The 16,906-nt window shown below is 38.6% G+C and overlaps 2 protein-coding genes across 3 annotated transcripts in view; one reads left to right on the forward strand and one right to left on the reverse strand.

Annotated features, from left to right (window-relative positions):
• Nucleotides 1-4,003, reverse strand: part of LOC144628810 (uncharacterized) — a 19,339-nt gene extending 15,336 nt beyond the window's left edge. The window contains exon 1 of the mRNA XM_078486925.1: nucleotides 3,956-4,003. Within this exon, the coding sequence (XP_078343051.1) occupies nucleotides 3,956-4,003 (48 nt within the window). The remainder of the gene's footprint in view (nucleotides 1-3,955) is intronic.
• Nucleotides 1-16,906, forward strand: part of LOC144628649 (uncharacterized) — a 90,394-nt gene that overhangs the window by 53,059 nt on the left and 20,429 nt on the right. For both annotated transcript variants that reach the window (XR_013566277.1, XR_013566276.1), the window contains exon 3: nucleotides 4,029-4,187. The gene's annotated coding sequence lies outside the window, so the exon portion shown is untranslated. The remainder of the gene's footprint in view (nucleotides 1-4,028; nucleotides 4,188-16,906) is intronic.

The following is a 16,906-nucleotide window of genomic DNA, read 5'->3' on the forward strand; positions in this document are numbered from 1 at the left end:
GTTTCAAACAGATCAACATAAAACATAAAACTTCTCCTTTTAAGATGTATTGTAATTTTTGCTTGAGTGTGCTAATGACCATATTATCTTTGTTATCGATTTTTCCGTTGTTCGTTTTATTTTCCATTGTACTACATTGTACCATCTGTATTCTTTTTTTTTCCAATAATTGTATTTGTATATCTAACTTGATTTATAAAAAGGTGGCTTTCGGGCTGTTAAGGAATGTATGGGGTTTCATTTTTATTTTTATTTTGAGGACATGGAGAATTGTTCGGCTTTCCTTCTTTAAAATGTTGCCCTGTTTAATTTAGGGATTTCAATTTTACTTTTTTTTCTTTTCTCCCTCTCTGCCCCCCCCCCCCCACTAACCCCCCTCCCCTCTAGATTTACTTGTGGTTAGTTTAGCCCAGTCTCTAACTCCAACCCCTCTGTATCATTTGAATTCTAGTCGCGCGCGCGCTGACTCGTAGAACAGTTGTGATCTAGCTTTCCATTTTGCTGTCTAAAGGAAGTTTGCCGGAGGACATCATTAAGTCCTGTGAAGGTGGAAGTCTAACGATTTGCAAGTTATGCGTCGGCTGTTATCGTAGCTTAGAGCAAAGCTTTAACGGGTTGAACACTTGACTCGTTACGTTTTGCCAGGTACAGATGACGTTGTGCTTGCTTTAGACAGCAAAGGTCTTTAGCCACATCAATTAGGACTCGGAACTAGACTTTAGGGCTGATTTGAAGGCGGTCATGTTGATATTTGGCTTGAACATTTCAGTGGCTTTAGGGGCTTTTTCAACGATTTTTTTACATCCGGGGTATTATGAATAAGATAAGAAGATTACAAAGAGCGCAACTGATGGTCTAGGAGAAATCACTTCAAACCCTTATGTGAGTAGAATTCTCTTCATTTGATGATTTTTTTGCCGATTGGTTTAGCTAGCGATGAGCGCTTTCTGAAACTTTTTAGTGAGAAGAAATTCGATATGCGTGGTTTCCGGCCGTGAAGTGACATGAACAATGACCGAATCGTCTCGCTGAGTCATGAATTATTTAGTTATTCTAATCCCGATTTCCTTGAAAATGAAGCGAACGTCGATGTAAAACGCCTCTTGATAGTTTATTTTAGACCATGCATGGATTAAGAAAGCTTCAATACAGCTCTCGCTCTAGCAATGTTTAAGTTTGTTTTCAGTTGATGTTATTTCATATTGTAAACAAGTTAATTAAATTGGTAAAATGATTTGAACAAAATGCCGTAAATTCGGTCCTCTTGGTTCGAAAAGACATAAATTAGAGTAACTTACGTTCACCTCGAGCTAAAACTAGGCCTCATTCAACGCTCCTTGCCGAAATATGGCTCAGAACAATAGTGTTGTGTCAAAATTCAGAAGACACCTTTTACTAAATCAAGTTAGATATTTATACGATTTTTGTGTGTATTTTTTTTTCTCTTTTTTTTTCTATTGAAATAAAGAAATTAAAAAAAACAAAAAAAAAACAAAAAAAACTTCTCCTTACAACATCAATTCATTGTCTAACAGTCAGGTTTTAAGAATACAGAAATCATCACTGATCACAGACGTAACTATTTTAATTTTAGCTGACGGCTATTGTTTCCATCACTCTAAAGAAGACAAGCGTCTGGATTTCATCCTCAAAACATCTTTTGGACGTTAACTTTGTCTGATATGAGGCGAAAATTTCCATACCAATGAAGTAACAGTACTGAGTTGGCGGGGGGAGCCTCCTCCGCCATCTCAGTTCTGTAACTTCATTAGCATCAGGGTTATATTTACGGAATTTGAGGGGTAGAAGGTCCCCCCCCCAAAAAAAAAAATATGTACAGCGTTCCCCCTCACCCCCCCAAAAAAGAAATATGTTATACAGTATATAAGTAACTGGCCTTCGGCCACTCGGGACTTCTCCCCCAAACGACAAATCCTAGAAAAAACCTGAGCATGGAGATTTTCGTCTCATATCCGACAAAGTTAACGCCCATGGGGGACAGGGGCTGGTAAGATGGGAGTAAAAAGGACAGGAACTCAACATGGAGGCGTTAGAAGAGAAAGTGGTAAACGGGATTCTCAAGGTGGAAAGAACCAGAGAAAATGGGAAAATTTTCTTAACACTGCGTAATGTTTTGCAACAGAAATGGCACAAAGAGGAGGAAACCGCCTACACAAGGGTGGGGGGAACCGGGAGGAAATGGTACGGAATGCGATAAGTTCAGACTCCCCCCTGTCCCTTCGCCAATCCCCCATACTGAGATCACGTTATTGAGTCTGGTTGTGTGTCGGTTATGATTTCCTACACGCACTAAACAAACAGGCTATGACACCGGAGTCATGTCAGTTTATGTCGGCTTGATTCTCAGACTTTTTTGATCAGGGAAGTGGAAAGATGAGCGTGGTTTTCTCAGGATTGATCACTGCTTGTCGCAAAAGTCTGCATACAAGCCTAGTGGCCCATCAGGGCGGAGCTTATCCCGGTTTCCATAGCATAAAGCGATTAGGGGTATTGCTACTCCCCCTGGATGGGATGCTAGTCTATCGCAGGGTTATCCCCAGCATTATTTCGCCGGTACCACTTATACACCTTGGTGCAGAGAGGCACTATGAGAGAAAAGTGTCTTGCCCAAGACTGAACACAACAGGATAGGAAAAGCGACCTCTTGTGTATTTTCCATAAAAAAATGGTACTTCTTTCACATACCTACAGAAGAATGATTTCACCCCTATTCTAAAGCGATTAGGTGCGTCTGTTTCATATTTTTTGAAAGGCCCTTGTAAATAGGAGATCAACACTTTTCCCTACCCTTTTCCACACTTCTACCAGTGAAATACCTACTCTTTACAAGAGCTCCAGCCTGAAGAGGTCTTTCGGGCGGAACAACTCTGTATAGTCCACTACAGAGATAGCCTCCTGCGCAGTCGTTCGTTCGGAGGAGTGAAACACGATCGCCCCTAAGAACGACTGCGTGGGAGGCTACTATAGAGAAGACCACTGGGAGTAACCGGGGACTGAAGCCCCAACCTTCCCAGGGCGCTTTTCTCAATTTGAAGGGAAAAGCTTCCTGGGGACGAGGTTGCTGAAGCCCATGTTAGCGCCAGTACGGTATAAGATATGCGCAGTGGTTTATTGAGCGTAAGTAAGGCTAGGGTCATTGACCAAGCTTGTTCGACGCAGTCGAGGTCCATAACCACGTAAACAAGGGCAAGGCTACTATCCAGCTATCTTGGTCAAACAAGCTTGGTAAAAAATATTATGCGGTATATAAGAAACACCATATTTCTTGCGGGACACAGCGGGCAATCCCGAGTGGGTAAGACAGGTCCATCAAGAAGGTAGCTGACGTATCGGATTCCCACACGGCAATCATGTAAAGCAGTTTTAGTTTTAGTTTCTTTAATACTTGAGCTTATTGTAACTGATGGTTTCCCGTGTTTAAATAAAGTTTTTACATTACATTACATTACATCTTGCCCGTTCGGGTAAACAATCATATATAAAGCAGGATTTGTTTCATCTTGACCGCTCGAGGAGCAATCCCTTCACATCTTCACACAAGCGCACACAGCTAACAGTGGACCGCAATCAATCCTGCAATCTTGTAATTTTAACTTGCTATAATGTTGTGAGGTTACAGGAGATGTGCAAATAAGACGTGCATATCGATTTCATCTAGCTCAACATACCTCGATCTGAGCATGCTCTCCGCATGGAGAATATGTAATGCTAGGGTAATGGAAGGGGGAAGAGACCACGCTCCCATTCTCTATCGATCAGGGTATGATAATTGGACCAAGTGGGGGAGAATTCAGAGAGTAATCAGTAATCGCACAGGCCGACAGATTTAAAATTACATGCGCGATTACTCTCTGAATAGTACGAAACGTGGCCCAGCTACCAATTAATTCTGTCAATAACAAACACCGTAGAAAGTCAAACAAAACCAACTCACCGGAACATGTATGTAGTGTTGAGTAGAAAGACTAAGAGAATGATTCATTGTCGACTGCTCTTTTCCACCACAGGGTACCCAGATTCACGACGAGACTTCTCGATGGCCACAGACGATTTGTATGGGTGTTCACTGGTAACATGGGTATATCGGTATACCGGGGAATTGATTGTTTTGGGATCACTTAATTTCTGAAGGAAGAAAGATGGGTACAAAGGATAGAAAGCTGCAGGTGATATTCCATCATATTTATTGAATAATGTCGCTTTTATTGATTGTGATTTTAATAAGGGATATACAGTGACAGTCCTAGATATCAAACTTTTATATTACAAATAGAATTCTTCTTGGACTATTGCCTATATGTCAGCTACATCCATATTAGAGCAGTTTACACGAGTGTCGTTTGCATTGGTTTTGCATCACTGCACTTAATGATTGGTTTGAAAAACTCACTCTTCTTTCTCATCCAATCAGAAGTAAAACCAATCGTTACCCGCTCGCGCACATTTTCCCGCGCTTTGCGGCGGTTACATGTATTAGCTTCTGGTTTTGATTGGTTCACTAGATTGCCTGTGTCCTTTGTGATTGGCCAGTTGATTACTTTGGTTTTGGTTTAACGAAAGAATATTTGCCAGTGAATGACAAATTCTTCATCGTTATCTGGCGTTTCGTCACCAATTCTTCTCGGCTTTCTAACTTGCAATGTGAGGTCGAATTCAAAATGTAAATTGTGTGAATCAACGCGAATCAGACAGACCACGTTAAAAAATGAAACCTGAGCTAAGTTTTGCTGATATTTTGTCCAAATGTAAATACTCGAACCTCGCGCTAACTCGAACCAAAATCCATTTCCTCTGGATTTCCGTCATACATTTACTGTATGTATACCCTCGGGAACTCGAAACTATTGCTAACTCGAAGCAAATTTCGTTTCTCTTCAGGTCATTTTCTGTAAACTTGTACCCTCGATAACTCGAACCATGACTGTCAATAAGTGACAAATCAAAACAAACAGTGTACTTTAGTCCAAAAGCAGCCGTGTAATCTTTGTTCTATTTTTTGCATTACACAAAACGACACTCCTTGTGTCCCTTGAAGTGTATTGTTTCATTTTCACTTGACTTATTTCTGATCATTTCTGCTCAAGCCCCGCCTCAACTCCCGATAACTCGAACCTTCAAGGGAAATTGAAAAAGTTTCGAGTTATCGGGAGTTGAGGCGGGGCTTGAGCAAAAATGATCAAAAATAAGTCGAGTGAAAATGAAACAATACACTTCAACTATAACTATCAACAGCCTGTTTCCACGTCACGTCCTAAAGAGCAAGATGATTCTGACCGTCAAAGATCAGTTATAGTGTACAAAATCAGTTGCACGCAGTGCAGTTTTGTATACTATGGTCAAACAGAGAGACCATTCAAGACTCGAATTGCGGAGCACAGAAAGGCTCTCTCAACTTTTGACCACAACTCTAAAGTTGCTGCCCATGTCCATTAATCAAACCACATCATGGATTTTGAAAACGTTAACGTTGTTGGACTTGAGGCCAATTATCACGAGCGACTTTTTCTAGAAGATCCCATCAAAGTCCCGGAAGCATACAAATGCATTGCACGAGCGTAAGAGTTTTTAAAAGTAACGTTTCTGGTCACGCGCGCAAGCCTAGCGCTACGCTTTCTGTTTTAATAGCGTGTAACAACGAATTCGCTTTCATTACTGATGAAGGCTTAAGTATTAGCCGAAACGTCTAACAAAAAAAAAAAAACGAAAAAGAGTCAGTGACAAACCGTTTAACCTATAACACTTCAACTAACTCGAACCTTTTTCACTTTAACTAACTCGAACCTTTTTCAATTTCAATTTCGAGTTATCGGGAGTCGACTGTAGTTTCTGACGACTAGAGACACTAGAGAGCTCCTCAATCCTTAAGACCCTTTAAAGAAATACAGACTGGTGAAACCTACATGTAAAGAAGGAAGAAACAATTTGTAGACGATGAAAATGTTAAAACCCTGTATTCAAAAGGAAGTAACGGAGGAATCCGTTCCAGTTATTAAGGGCAGCAGATGAAGATTTTTCGCAGAATGATTTTTTGTCGCATCCTCGCTCCAACTTCATCACCCCGCTTACTCCGCTAGGTGCCAAAAAGTTGTTTCATCTTCCGTTCCTACATGAGATAAATTTAATCATGACATCATATACCGTTTTGCCCTCTGAACGGAAATGTCCATCTTGTATGGTACGGGTCTACAAGATAAACAAAACCACAAATACAGAAACCCTGCTAAAAATAAAGGAAATGACATTAAGGGATAAGGGCAAAAGGTTATTCATAAAATTTAGTGAAATCGCTTTCTGCGTAAGGTTTTATTATGATTTCCTTCATCCTCTGTTCCTACTCGAGACAAATTTATTTCTCGTTTCCCCTTTTGACCACCCAGAAAAGAATCTATGCTGAGAATGCATCAGCTAAAACTTAGGGTTAGGGATTCGATTCGTCGACTGACGACAATTCCTACACTACAATATTCGAATAGCTCTCGCATGTTACCATTCTTTGGAATTTTTCAAATCTTAATTAAGAGCGATACAATCCCGGACACACAATATCCTTCGTCTATTTTTTTGCTTTCGAAAATGACGTATGTGTTTTGGGGATGCTTCACAACACCCTGCAACATCCGGTTGCCGCGATTCCTTCTTTACATTTAAGTTGTGTAGGCCAATCAGAGAGAAGCAGTAATGATTAATGGAGCGTGTGAAGCGAAATTTAAAACGAATAGCGAAGACAGCACTTGTTTCGTTTCAGCAGTATTTGTGTACTTCTGTAATCAAAGTTGTGTTCTGTTGTCGGTACCGTATTCTACAGCTAGTTTTCCGAGGGAAACGTTGTGGCAAACTTAGAGAGGTCCTTTTCCCGCACGTGGCTGTTTTAAGACATGACTTCTAGTGGTTTGCCTTTTGGCTTCATTGAACCCAGCAGCTCAGAACGGGAATTCCAAGAGTTTGTCCATCCACAGGAAGAAATGAGCAGGTACAAAAAAGTGTTCTCTTTAGTAGTTTTAGGTTGGTCGCCTTATTGAGACATATTTGCTGGGCATTAACGATTATTTTGGACTGCGACAGAGGCTTAGTAAGAAGTTCGTGTTAAGTACCCGTTAAAAAGCTTTTCGCTTGAGCTTCGATTCGACTTTTTCTCTTCAAAACGCCTCGATAACTATTTAACCTACCCTCCAGAATAGTTGTCATGTACATGCCCACTCCAAAGAGCCTCAACGATTTGTTCGAATTGAATTCACGATTTTTTCCCAATATGTTGTGGTGAGAATTTTTCAATGCTGTGCTTCTAAGATTCTTTTGCAGTATTTCTTGCGCGCGTGCCTTTAGAATACAACGACATGTCTGCGTTAAAATCATTATACAACTACAAAATTTTGGGGCGAGAATGTTTTGGTGGTGAAGTAAGAACAATGTAAATTTTGTTTTTTTACTGTCATAAGTATTGGGCACTAGCTCGAGTGAACAGTCGATGTTTGGCTTATTGGTCGGATGTATTGGTAAGAAGTCTAAGGGCCAGAAGGAAGTTATTACATTGCATCGTCCAAGTGATCACCTCGACACGGACTGGTACCTGACACCGGCGGCCGACAAATTTTATGTCATTCAGCAGCGTGACATATTCTAAACTCGAGTCGTGGTGTGTCGGCGGCGCACGCCATCAGATTGTTTATCAAATGAAATCAAACAACATAGAAACAAGGTCAATCGCTTAATTCGCGTCTTTAAAAATTGCCATTTCCACCGGGACACGTGTAGAGCGTTTAGTAGAAAGATTTGTTCCCTTACCCGCTGGTTGCTTTCTAAAATCAATACTGTACTTAAAGGAGCTATGTCACGGACAGCGCACCCTAAATAATAAATGATGAGTATTGGCCAATTTTTCTCAAGTTTGTTGTTCATAAATCACTCTAGTAGCCTAAATATCACTCAGTCGTAACCATTCCTGTTAATTTTCGGTTTGTTATCTCTTCCTCTTTGTTTTTCTACCTTAGAAAATATAACTATGAAGTTTGAACATCATAAAAATGACTTTAGACATCGTGACATAGCTCCTTCAAAAACCCAGTATTGTTCCTTTTATTTAGGTTGTCTGAACGATTAGTTCGACTGAGTGAAACAGAGCAAATAACTCCTCATAAACAATGCGTTCATCGGTTCGTTTATTTATAGCCAGAAGTTCTTAGTGTAATTTACAGATCAAAACTACACAATTAGTCCGGCGGCATAGCTGAAAAATTGTGTCATTTTTGTTACTACTCTCATATTTTGCAGAACAATAAAGATATGCATGGTGATTAACTTCTGCTATAGAACCACTCTCAGTTTTCACCGTATTGCCTGTAAATGGCTTTCAAGGTTTTCCTTGCTGAGACCCCCCGCGAAGACATACGTCATGTTTCAGTAACCCAGGGATGATTTGATCATTTGCGCAAAAAAAGTGAAACTTTCGTATGAAATTAAACATTTACTTCTTAAAAATAAATTTTGTTGCGTTAATGAGCCATTCATGCAAACAAATACAAAAAATAGTGTATAATTATGCGTTCAAAAATTGAATACCTGTACAAACTTGTTAGTTGCTGTTGATCGTCCTCCCTTGCCCGTGTTTTGGCAATATTATTTTCGCAGTGGCAATTTAGCACAGGCAAAAGGGAAAATTGTTAACCTGATTTTTAGTGACCAGCTGGCATTACTGGGCCGTAATTTAAGCTTTTCAGGTCAGTTAAGTCTTCCAATAAAAAAAGTATGAAGGAATCATCGGGCCAAAAAGCTGAAGCAAATGCGTATATTTTGCCAAGAACATACAAGCGAGCAACTGTGCTGCTGGATATTTTGCCCTTGAAAAGGATTTGCAGAGTTTTTATGAAACTAAAGAACTTCATATCGACTTAGCGGAGCCAGATTTAGGAGAGAGAATTGCTGAGACGCGTTTGAGGCACAATGCCTCATGGGATAGATTATGCCACGTACCATATTGCGGAAACTTAATTTCGCGAAAATGGAACAGGCATATTTCGATTCGCAGAACTTATTATTCGCACTTTGGCCAAAAAACTTCGTCAAAAAAAACATAAAAATACAATAAAAATGTTTAAAAATAATTTTTTGCGGTTCTTTAATTTCGCGATTTTTTGAAAATCGAGAAAATTAAGTCCTGCGATAATAAGTAACAATAAAGTAGTAAAGTACTACCAAATTGAAAACGCTGGAGTAGAAGAGAAAGCAAGGTGAAGGAAATGCATCGCAGCAACCAGATAATGTTGAAAAGCGCGCGAGATGTGGCATAGCTATTACGACTGTAGGACTAGAAAATCTGTTTCTTTTAGATGGGACCAGCCACTTAGAACTGGATATTTCGTGCAAGCACCATAGAGCTAGTATCCCCTAAGTAAAAAGTGTAATAGTTCTCTTTTGATTGCACACGTTCCGAGGCGATGACAAGTCACGCTAAAACTGCTATTGGCAAAGCCGTAGAGTACGTAAATCCGGGACAAACTGTGGTTATTGCTTGCGATCAGCCACTCTTTGCTTTAGCAAAAACAGTCGAGTGGGCTCAGAAGGATCGTACATGGGAAGATAAGCTGGAAGTCATGCTTGGTGGTCTTCACATCGAGCAGGCGGCACTTAAGGCTTTCGGGACCTCGCTCGCTGGTAGTGGATGGGTTGAAGTTTTGTCACAAGCTACACAAGCTACAGCAGGAAGAGAGCGGAATCACTTATCAACTGTGCACGTATTACGCGCACTAGGTACGCTCGACAGAAAACTGCAGCAAGTTTGTTTATTCTTCAGAAACAGGAATACAGGAAGCATGTAAAATCTGTTCAAATTAGGGAGAAGAAGCTGATTCGATTTCCACGTGGAGAAGTTAGAAACCACGATCCCTATACAATTTGAGCTCATCAAAGAGGACGGCGGGGCGATAGGCCGGACAGAGAATCCAACTGTTTTGCTAAGGTGAATGGTATCTGGGACTGAACTAGTGAGGTTGGTTAGACAGTTTGAAAATAGTGATGAACAGAAGCACGTGCATGCTGCCCCATCACGAGCACTTTCAATGCAAGTAAAACAAAGTTCAAGGATCATGTCAGACCCCTGGTGTCAACAATATAATAGACGGGCTGGGCAATCCATTTGAGGAGACCTGTCAATTTGATCTAGAAAAGGAACACCTGAAATTCAAGTCGTCCCGAACAAATTGTCCATTGTTTTCCAAACGCAATATTGGTTGCCAGAATCGCGGAAGTAACCTCGATAATCAACATCTTTATCTGATAGAGGAAACAAGGTATCGCACCCAGAAGAATGGGACTGGACGTTCAGCGAGAAAGCATGGCGACCGATATGGTGCACAATAACTGACGCTGCAATGTCCTGTCAAGAGCTCATCCTATGTGGCTGCAAGACCAGCTGCACGTAGCAACAATAGATGGGAGCGAGTGCTGTAGAGCTTATTTGCCTTGCACTTCATTGTGTGTGTGTGTGCGTGTCATGGAAAATGTCTAAGATAATAGTTTCCAGACAACATTTTGATCTAGAAAGACACAATAGCCGTAGCTATGTGTATGTCACTAGAGCCGCTAGCTTAGCTATATCAATTCAGCAGTTGTCTAGCAAATTTCAACATTGTTTCTCTAAAGAGAAGTATTAAACACAATACACAACACAACAACAAAACACAACACTGTATTTGCACTCTAAATTAAATCAAATTAACAATACAAGGAGAATAAAAATAAATTAAGTGCATGGCTGCCCAAAATAACCACCATTGGATAAGGAGATTGGGCAGCGATCCTTAGTGTTTAATACAATAATTTCTAAAATGGGTCAGGTACTTCGGACTTTAATAGATAACAAAATACAGCAACACACAGACAAAAAAAATAAGAAGTTTACTTAAAACAACAAGCTGGAAAACAAGCTAGAAAATAGAGTATAATTATAGAGAGATTAACTAACAGAAGAAAGGAATTTAAGTGTGAATGATGAGTGATTTGTTTTTCAATCAGTCCTGATCGGAACTTGCAAACAATGCATAAATTGCATAAATTAAGATGCGGTTACTATGGCGATGGCTGTTTATTCAGTTGTACATCTCGGCAGGGCAGCTCCGGGCCATCCCTATACGCCGACATATCCATATCTCCTGTTAAACATGAAGAAAAATCGCTTTCCACATGTAGCTCATTTAAATGCAGTTTCCATGGAAACAGCGCTTCTGCCAAGGTGGTTCTATAGCTTAAATTGTTCATCTCGATAGTCTTTCTCTGTGTGCCAAATTTCAGGTTGGTAACAAAAAGTGCACAATTCAGCCGAAATTTTGAGCTATGCCGCCGGACTAAATATCATTTGCTACATAAGTGAGAAACACTTAAAAAAGTAATCATCTTCACAGTCTGCACAATACAAGAATACGTACTTGAAAATTGCTTCTCGAAACTTACGCTTGAGCGAACTGATTGGTTTTTTTACAATAGTGCCCCGGAAAGAGCAAGAAAGACAGAAAGAGCCGCCGATTGATTGACAGCCCTTGTTAACAAAAACTATCAGTGCATCGTATTGATAGTTACCTTGCATCAATACTTTCAATACATCGTATTGATAGTTTTTCTTCGACTTGCACGAGTCTCTCTCGTCACTGTAAAAATCTGGTTTATCGAGAGACATTGCCGGGAGACAGTTTACTGGGAAAGCAATGTTTTCTGTGAGTTTTTCTTCTGCCGGGCGCTGCAGTTCGGATGAACTTAACGAGCGACCGAGAGAGGCTGTGGAAAGCAGGTAGGAATGAAGTAACAAACGTCTTTATAAGAGTTTCAAACAAACGTTGTTTAAAACGTTTGATAATAGTCAGTGACAGACAAATATTTAAGTTATAGATTCGTATTTATCATGAGCCTTCAAAGCATGGCGGCAATGAGTAATTTAAGAATGTACCGACGATTTTGTTTGTTCTTAAACCAACAATGCATTGTTTTCTCAGTTCTAAGATCACTGGATTTTGTGGAGAATTTTTTAACAAACTTTATTAATCGAGCGGCTTTGACAAGTTCCCGTTCTCTTTCTTGTTCGTCTACGCTCTAGTGACGGACTGAAATCTACTTACAACACGCTCCCTACAAAAAAAATCGGGCAATGATTACGAACACTTGACGAGTGATTAAAAGTGCTGTATATGGTTCAGTATCTGTATATGGTTCAGTATCGAACACTTGACGAGTGATTAAAAGTGCTGTATAGTTTACGACACCTCTGCAGGAGCCCATTCCCTGACCAGTGGTTATTTTTAGTAACCGGAAGTTACGCCGAAATGGAATGAGACAGAAATGCCTAAGAAATTCTAGGTGCCAGAGAAATTCTAGGTAAAACCAGTATCTTTGTCATAAGACCGTTATTATTGCACTTGGTACAGTGTGCTCTAGACCTAAGCCTGTACACATCTACCACTGGTCTTGAGAAATTTAAAAACTCAAAAATATCATATTTTAGCCGTTGTTGACTTGTCAAAGCGATGACTTCTCGTTGTATTCCTAGCAGTCGGCCGTCTTCTTCGGACCCACACCTGGAAAGAAGTAATTTAACGAGGTACGAATTTCGCCTTTGTTGTTGTTTTATAGTTTTTGTGAATCAATGCTTTGCACAGCGACTCATTCTCGCGGCTTGCGGCGTGAGGCCCCAAACTTACTCACTGGCTGGACGAAATGTGGTTGCAGATTTTGTAAAGGATAGAATTCGACATGAAAATTTAGAGTTCGCAATTTTCAGTGGCCTGCGTGAAAGAAATTCCACAACTTGTGACTCGCTGCCGCGAGGCGGCGACACGAGATTTTATTTTATTTTTTCTTGCGACGTAAAGGCCTTTAAAGGCCAAGCTCTCCGTACATTGGCCGCGCAAACTTACTATAATCGTGTAAAATGTGTAAACATGCAAATCACCGGAACCTAAAATGTGAGCATAAACCGAACTAGGCCAAAAGGATATAATCTGTCGATTAACATCAGGACAAAATAATCGAGGCATTATCTTTTATATCTGACATTCGCCACTGTTATTTTCCAAATTACATACGCGGTCGCTATATATATTGGGAGGGTCGTTAATTTTATAGCTACTTTCTAATCGTCACGCCACCAGAGATGAAAGAGTTTTATTTTCCATGCTTGTTTACTCAACAGAATAGAACAAAAGTAAAATCGAAGAAGATTACTAATGGTGCATAAAATGTCTACTTAAGTATGAACTATGAATGTACATTTCCAAATGTTACCTCCTTGTCGCTTATCGTCTCAAACGCATTTAAAATAACATTCTTTAGAAATCGAGTTGGTAGTGAGTTTTGTTGGGAATTTATCACCAGCTCAGTTTTCAATGAACTTTCCAACAGACCGTAATCTTGGTGTGGTTAATAACCAAAACAAATCATAATAATGTAGTATGAAAGGCAATGAAACTAACTGATGAAATAACTCAAACTTAACTCAACCATGGTGGACCTTGCCCTGAGATGTACTAAATATGTACGTCGAAATGTAAATCACGCACCCACGGCATACTTCAACATAAGCTAACATATCAAACCATAATTAATATACAAGACAAGAGCACTCCGAAAACAACCAATCATAAGGCGAAGATGTTGTGCTGGGAATCCCCTAAAATTTTGCAGTCATGCAAGTCATTCTTGGTCAGTAACCGACAATGTTCCTTTTTTGACCATCCAGTATTCAGTTGCTAAATTAAAATGGAAATTTTGTTCTACCTTGGAAACAAATTTAACAAGGTGGTTGTCACTATAAACAAGATCAACAAGGAATTCAACAATTTAGTCGGACATGAAGACGTGTAAATGTCATGAAGTCACCTTCGCACTCGTGAGTCGTCACGCTACAACTCGTCGCTGAAAAGCTCTACCTTTAGATAGGCCATTTGTGCAGTGTGTTTAAATGAAATTATTGAAGACTTCTTTGATTTTTGTTTGTTTTGCAATACTTTATGTGATGCCTCTTTTGCCCTGTTAAAGTTATATATGAACTGGAAACCCTGCATTGTGTATGTGACTTTGCACTGAATGTGAACAATTCTGATATGATCAATGTAGCTCTAAAGTTTGAAGACTTACAAACTGATTTATTGGTCAAAATTTGGTTCAATTTACTGAAGAAGGAGACAATTAAGAACTGATAAAACAATGAAATATGACTTGAAAATTTTAAAAAGGTTTTATCTACAAGCTATAAAATATTTAGAGTATACAAAGGGATAAGTATTGGCCTATGCTCCACAGAGCTTGATATGTAGAAAGAAAAGGTATTGATGCAACAGTCTGTTTTCAGAATTTGGCCGAAAGCTGTATTTCTATATGGATATTGGTGTAGTTTCATTCCGGGAGGAAATTTTTCGCTTATTGATTTAGTGTGTCCAGTCTATTTTTCAAAATCAAGACTAGTGCTGCTGTATTTTAACATTTTCAAAGCAAAGAATCCCATGCGCGCTGAATATTTCTATACGGAACACTGACCCGATCAAGAGAAAATTGTTTAGTTGATATTAACCATTCTATGCAATGATCATAAACGAAATAGGAACAATACAGCAAAAACCCGCGAGTAAGAACCTAACATTTAAGAACCTTTTAGGATGAAATTGGCAAATTAGAACCTATTTAGCCTAAAATTTGGAAACGGGTTCTTATCTTCTAAAATTGGTTAAAAATGTTGACTTTTGGGAAAATTAGTTTGGACGTTGCATTAAGTACTGCACATATATATATATGTTGTGTAAAAAAACGGTTTTTGTAAAAAAGCTGCTTTTTTACATAAAAAAGCAGCCTTCTTACAAATATAAAATTGTAAAAAAGCAGCCTTTTTACAAGAATATATATTTGTAAAAAAGCTGCTTTTTTATGTAAAAAGCAGCTTTTTTACAGTTATATAATTGTAAAAAAGCAGCCTTTTTACAAGAATATATATTTGTAAAAAAGCTGCTTTTTTATGTAAAAAAGCAGCTTTTTTACAGTTATATAATTGTAAAAAAGCAGCTTTTTTACAAGAATATATATTTGTAAAAAACTGCTTTTTTATGTAAAAAAGCAGCTTTTTTACAAGAATATAATTGTAAAAAAGCTGCTTTTTTACAAAAATATATATTTGTAAAAAGCTGCTTTTTTACAAGAAATATCTTTGTAAAAAAGCTGCTTTTTTACAAGAAATGTCTTTGTAAAAAAGCTGCTTTTTTACAGAAAAACGGACAAGATGCTGCATAGAGTACCTTTAGAGAATTTGAGTTGAGAATTAGGGTATGCCAAAACCCATATACCAAAGCGCAACTGTCTTAAAGCCTCAGTCGAACACTGAGTCACAACGTTAATATTATGCGAAATGTGTAGCATTTCTAGATCTGTTTAGTTGCCTTGTTGCTACACTTTTTGAAGTGTTCATGATAATGAAGCGATCTTGCATGCCCGGTACATCAAGCCTGTTTCATTTCGATCAAGATATTGATTTTCGTTCGCTAAAATAACGAGGGACTGAAACAGGCTAATATGTTTCGACGTGTGAATGTTTACGCAAGGGTCATGCAGAGGTCACGAAAATTAAATCATTTGGTGAAATCAGGATATTCACTTTTTAAAATTACCTCTATTTAAAATACATTCATACGAATCTCGTGCTTCGGTGATGCGAAAATTAAGAACGGAAGCAGTTTATTATTTGAGGCCAGCTGCCTCCTCAAAACTAAACAGTCATCATTCCAGCGGCCTTCGATCGGCGAGTTGAAATTTAAATCTGTTTAAAACAACAAACCTCTGCTTTTAGGCTAAGAGTTTGAGTATAATACGAAGAACTTGCTCCAGTGTTTATCGATTGAAATTTATTTGAAACAAACGAGAAAACCTAACAGTTCAAATTAGTCTTTGCTGAGCTACATGTATAGCAGACAGACCTTTTTCTTGCAAACCTAATTTTGTAAAGAAACCGGCCATACACATGTTCACACATTAAAATACAGAATGACACTGCCAAATAATTCAAGCCTTTTAAGCGTACAGAAAGATTCAGAACACTTGCTTTCATTGAAAGAAAGCTATAGCCTTCGAATCATTTTTTTACAAATATATAAGTGTAAAAATGCAGCTTTTTTACAAAATATATAATTGTAAGAAAACAGCTTTTTTACAATACCGTTTTTTTACGCCACATATATATATATATATATAATGTCATGTTCTGAATGAATAGTGCTTCATTTTTACTGACATAAACACTTAAGTGGTATGCAAATTTTATACAAGAAATAGGCCGAATACCACTCCAAGTTCTATTTGCAACAGTGAAACTATTTCTTTAGAAAGAACCTTAAAAGCCTAAATTTGTGTTAACTACCATTTAAATAAAGAACCTGTTTAGGCTAACGTGGAAAAATTAGGTTCTTACTGGCGGGTTTTTACTGTATCGGAGTTGGGTAAATTTCAGATATGAAACACTGACATATTAAAAGTTGTTAGATCTCGTGTTGTTATATGCATAAGGTTGACTGAAGTCTTTAGTTACAAACAGTAAGTCAAATGACTGCTATATAAATAACTTCCATGCATTTGCCTCTGAAACTAAGCTTTAGAAACAAATTCATTTACTGCTGTGAAATCGAAGCCGCCATATACCACAACGAAATCAAACTAAAATGGCGATCCTCGCTATAGCGATCGACAGCATCAAGTCTAAGCACACAAAATTTTAAATGAAACTAGGACATACTATACTACGATGAGTCTTGTGCAGTCTTAAAAGAGAAAGATAGCCTAACAGAAAACCTATTATGTGTTGTCACCCCAAACTTCTTTGATCAGTCTTGAGAACTTTCTACATTTAACGCACCAAGCATGTTTTGTT

The sequence above is a fragment of the Oculina patagonica genome, chromosome 10 (assembly GCF_052425735.1).
Source record: "Oculina patagonica isolate OP01 chromosome 10, crgOcupat, whole genome shotgun sequence".
NCBI classification, from domain to species: domain Eukaryota; kingdom Metazoa; phylum Cnidaria; class Anthozoa; order Scleractinia; family Oculinidae; genus Oculina; species Oculina patagonica.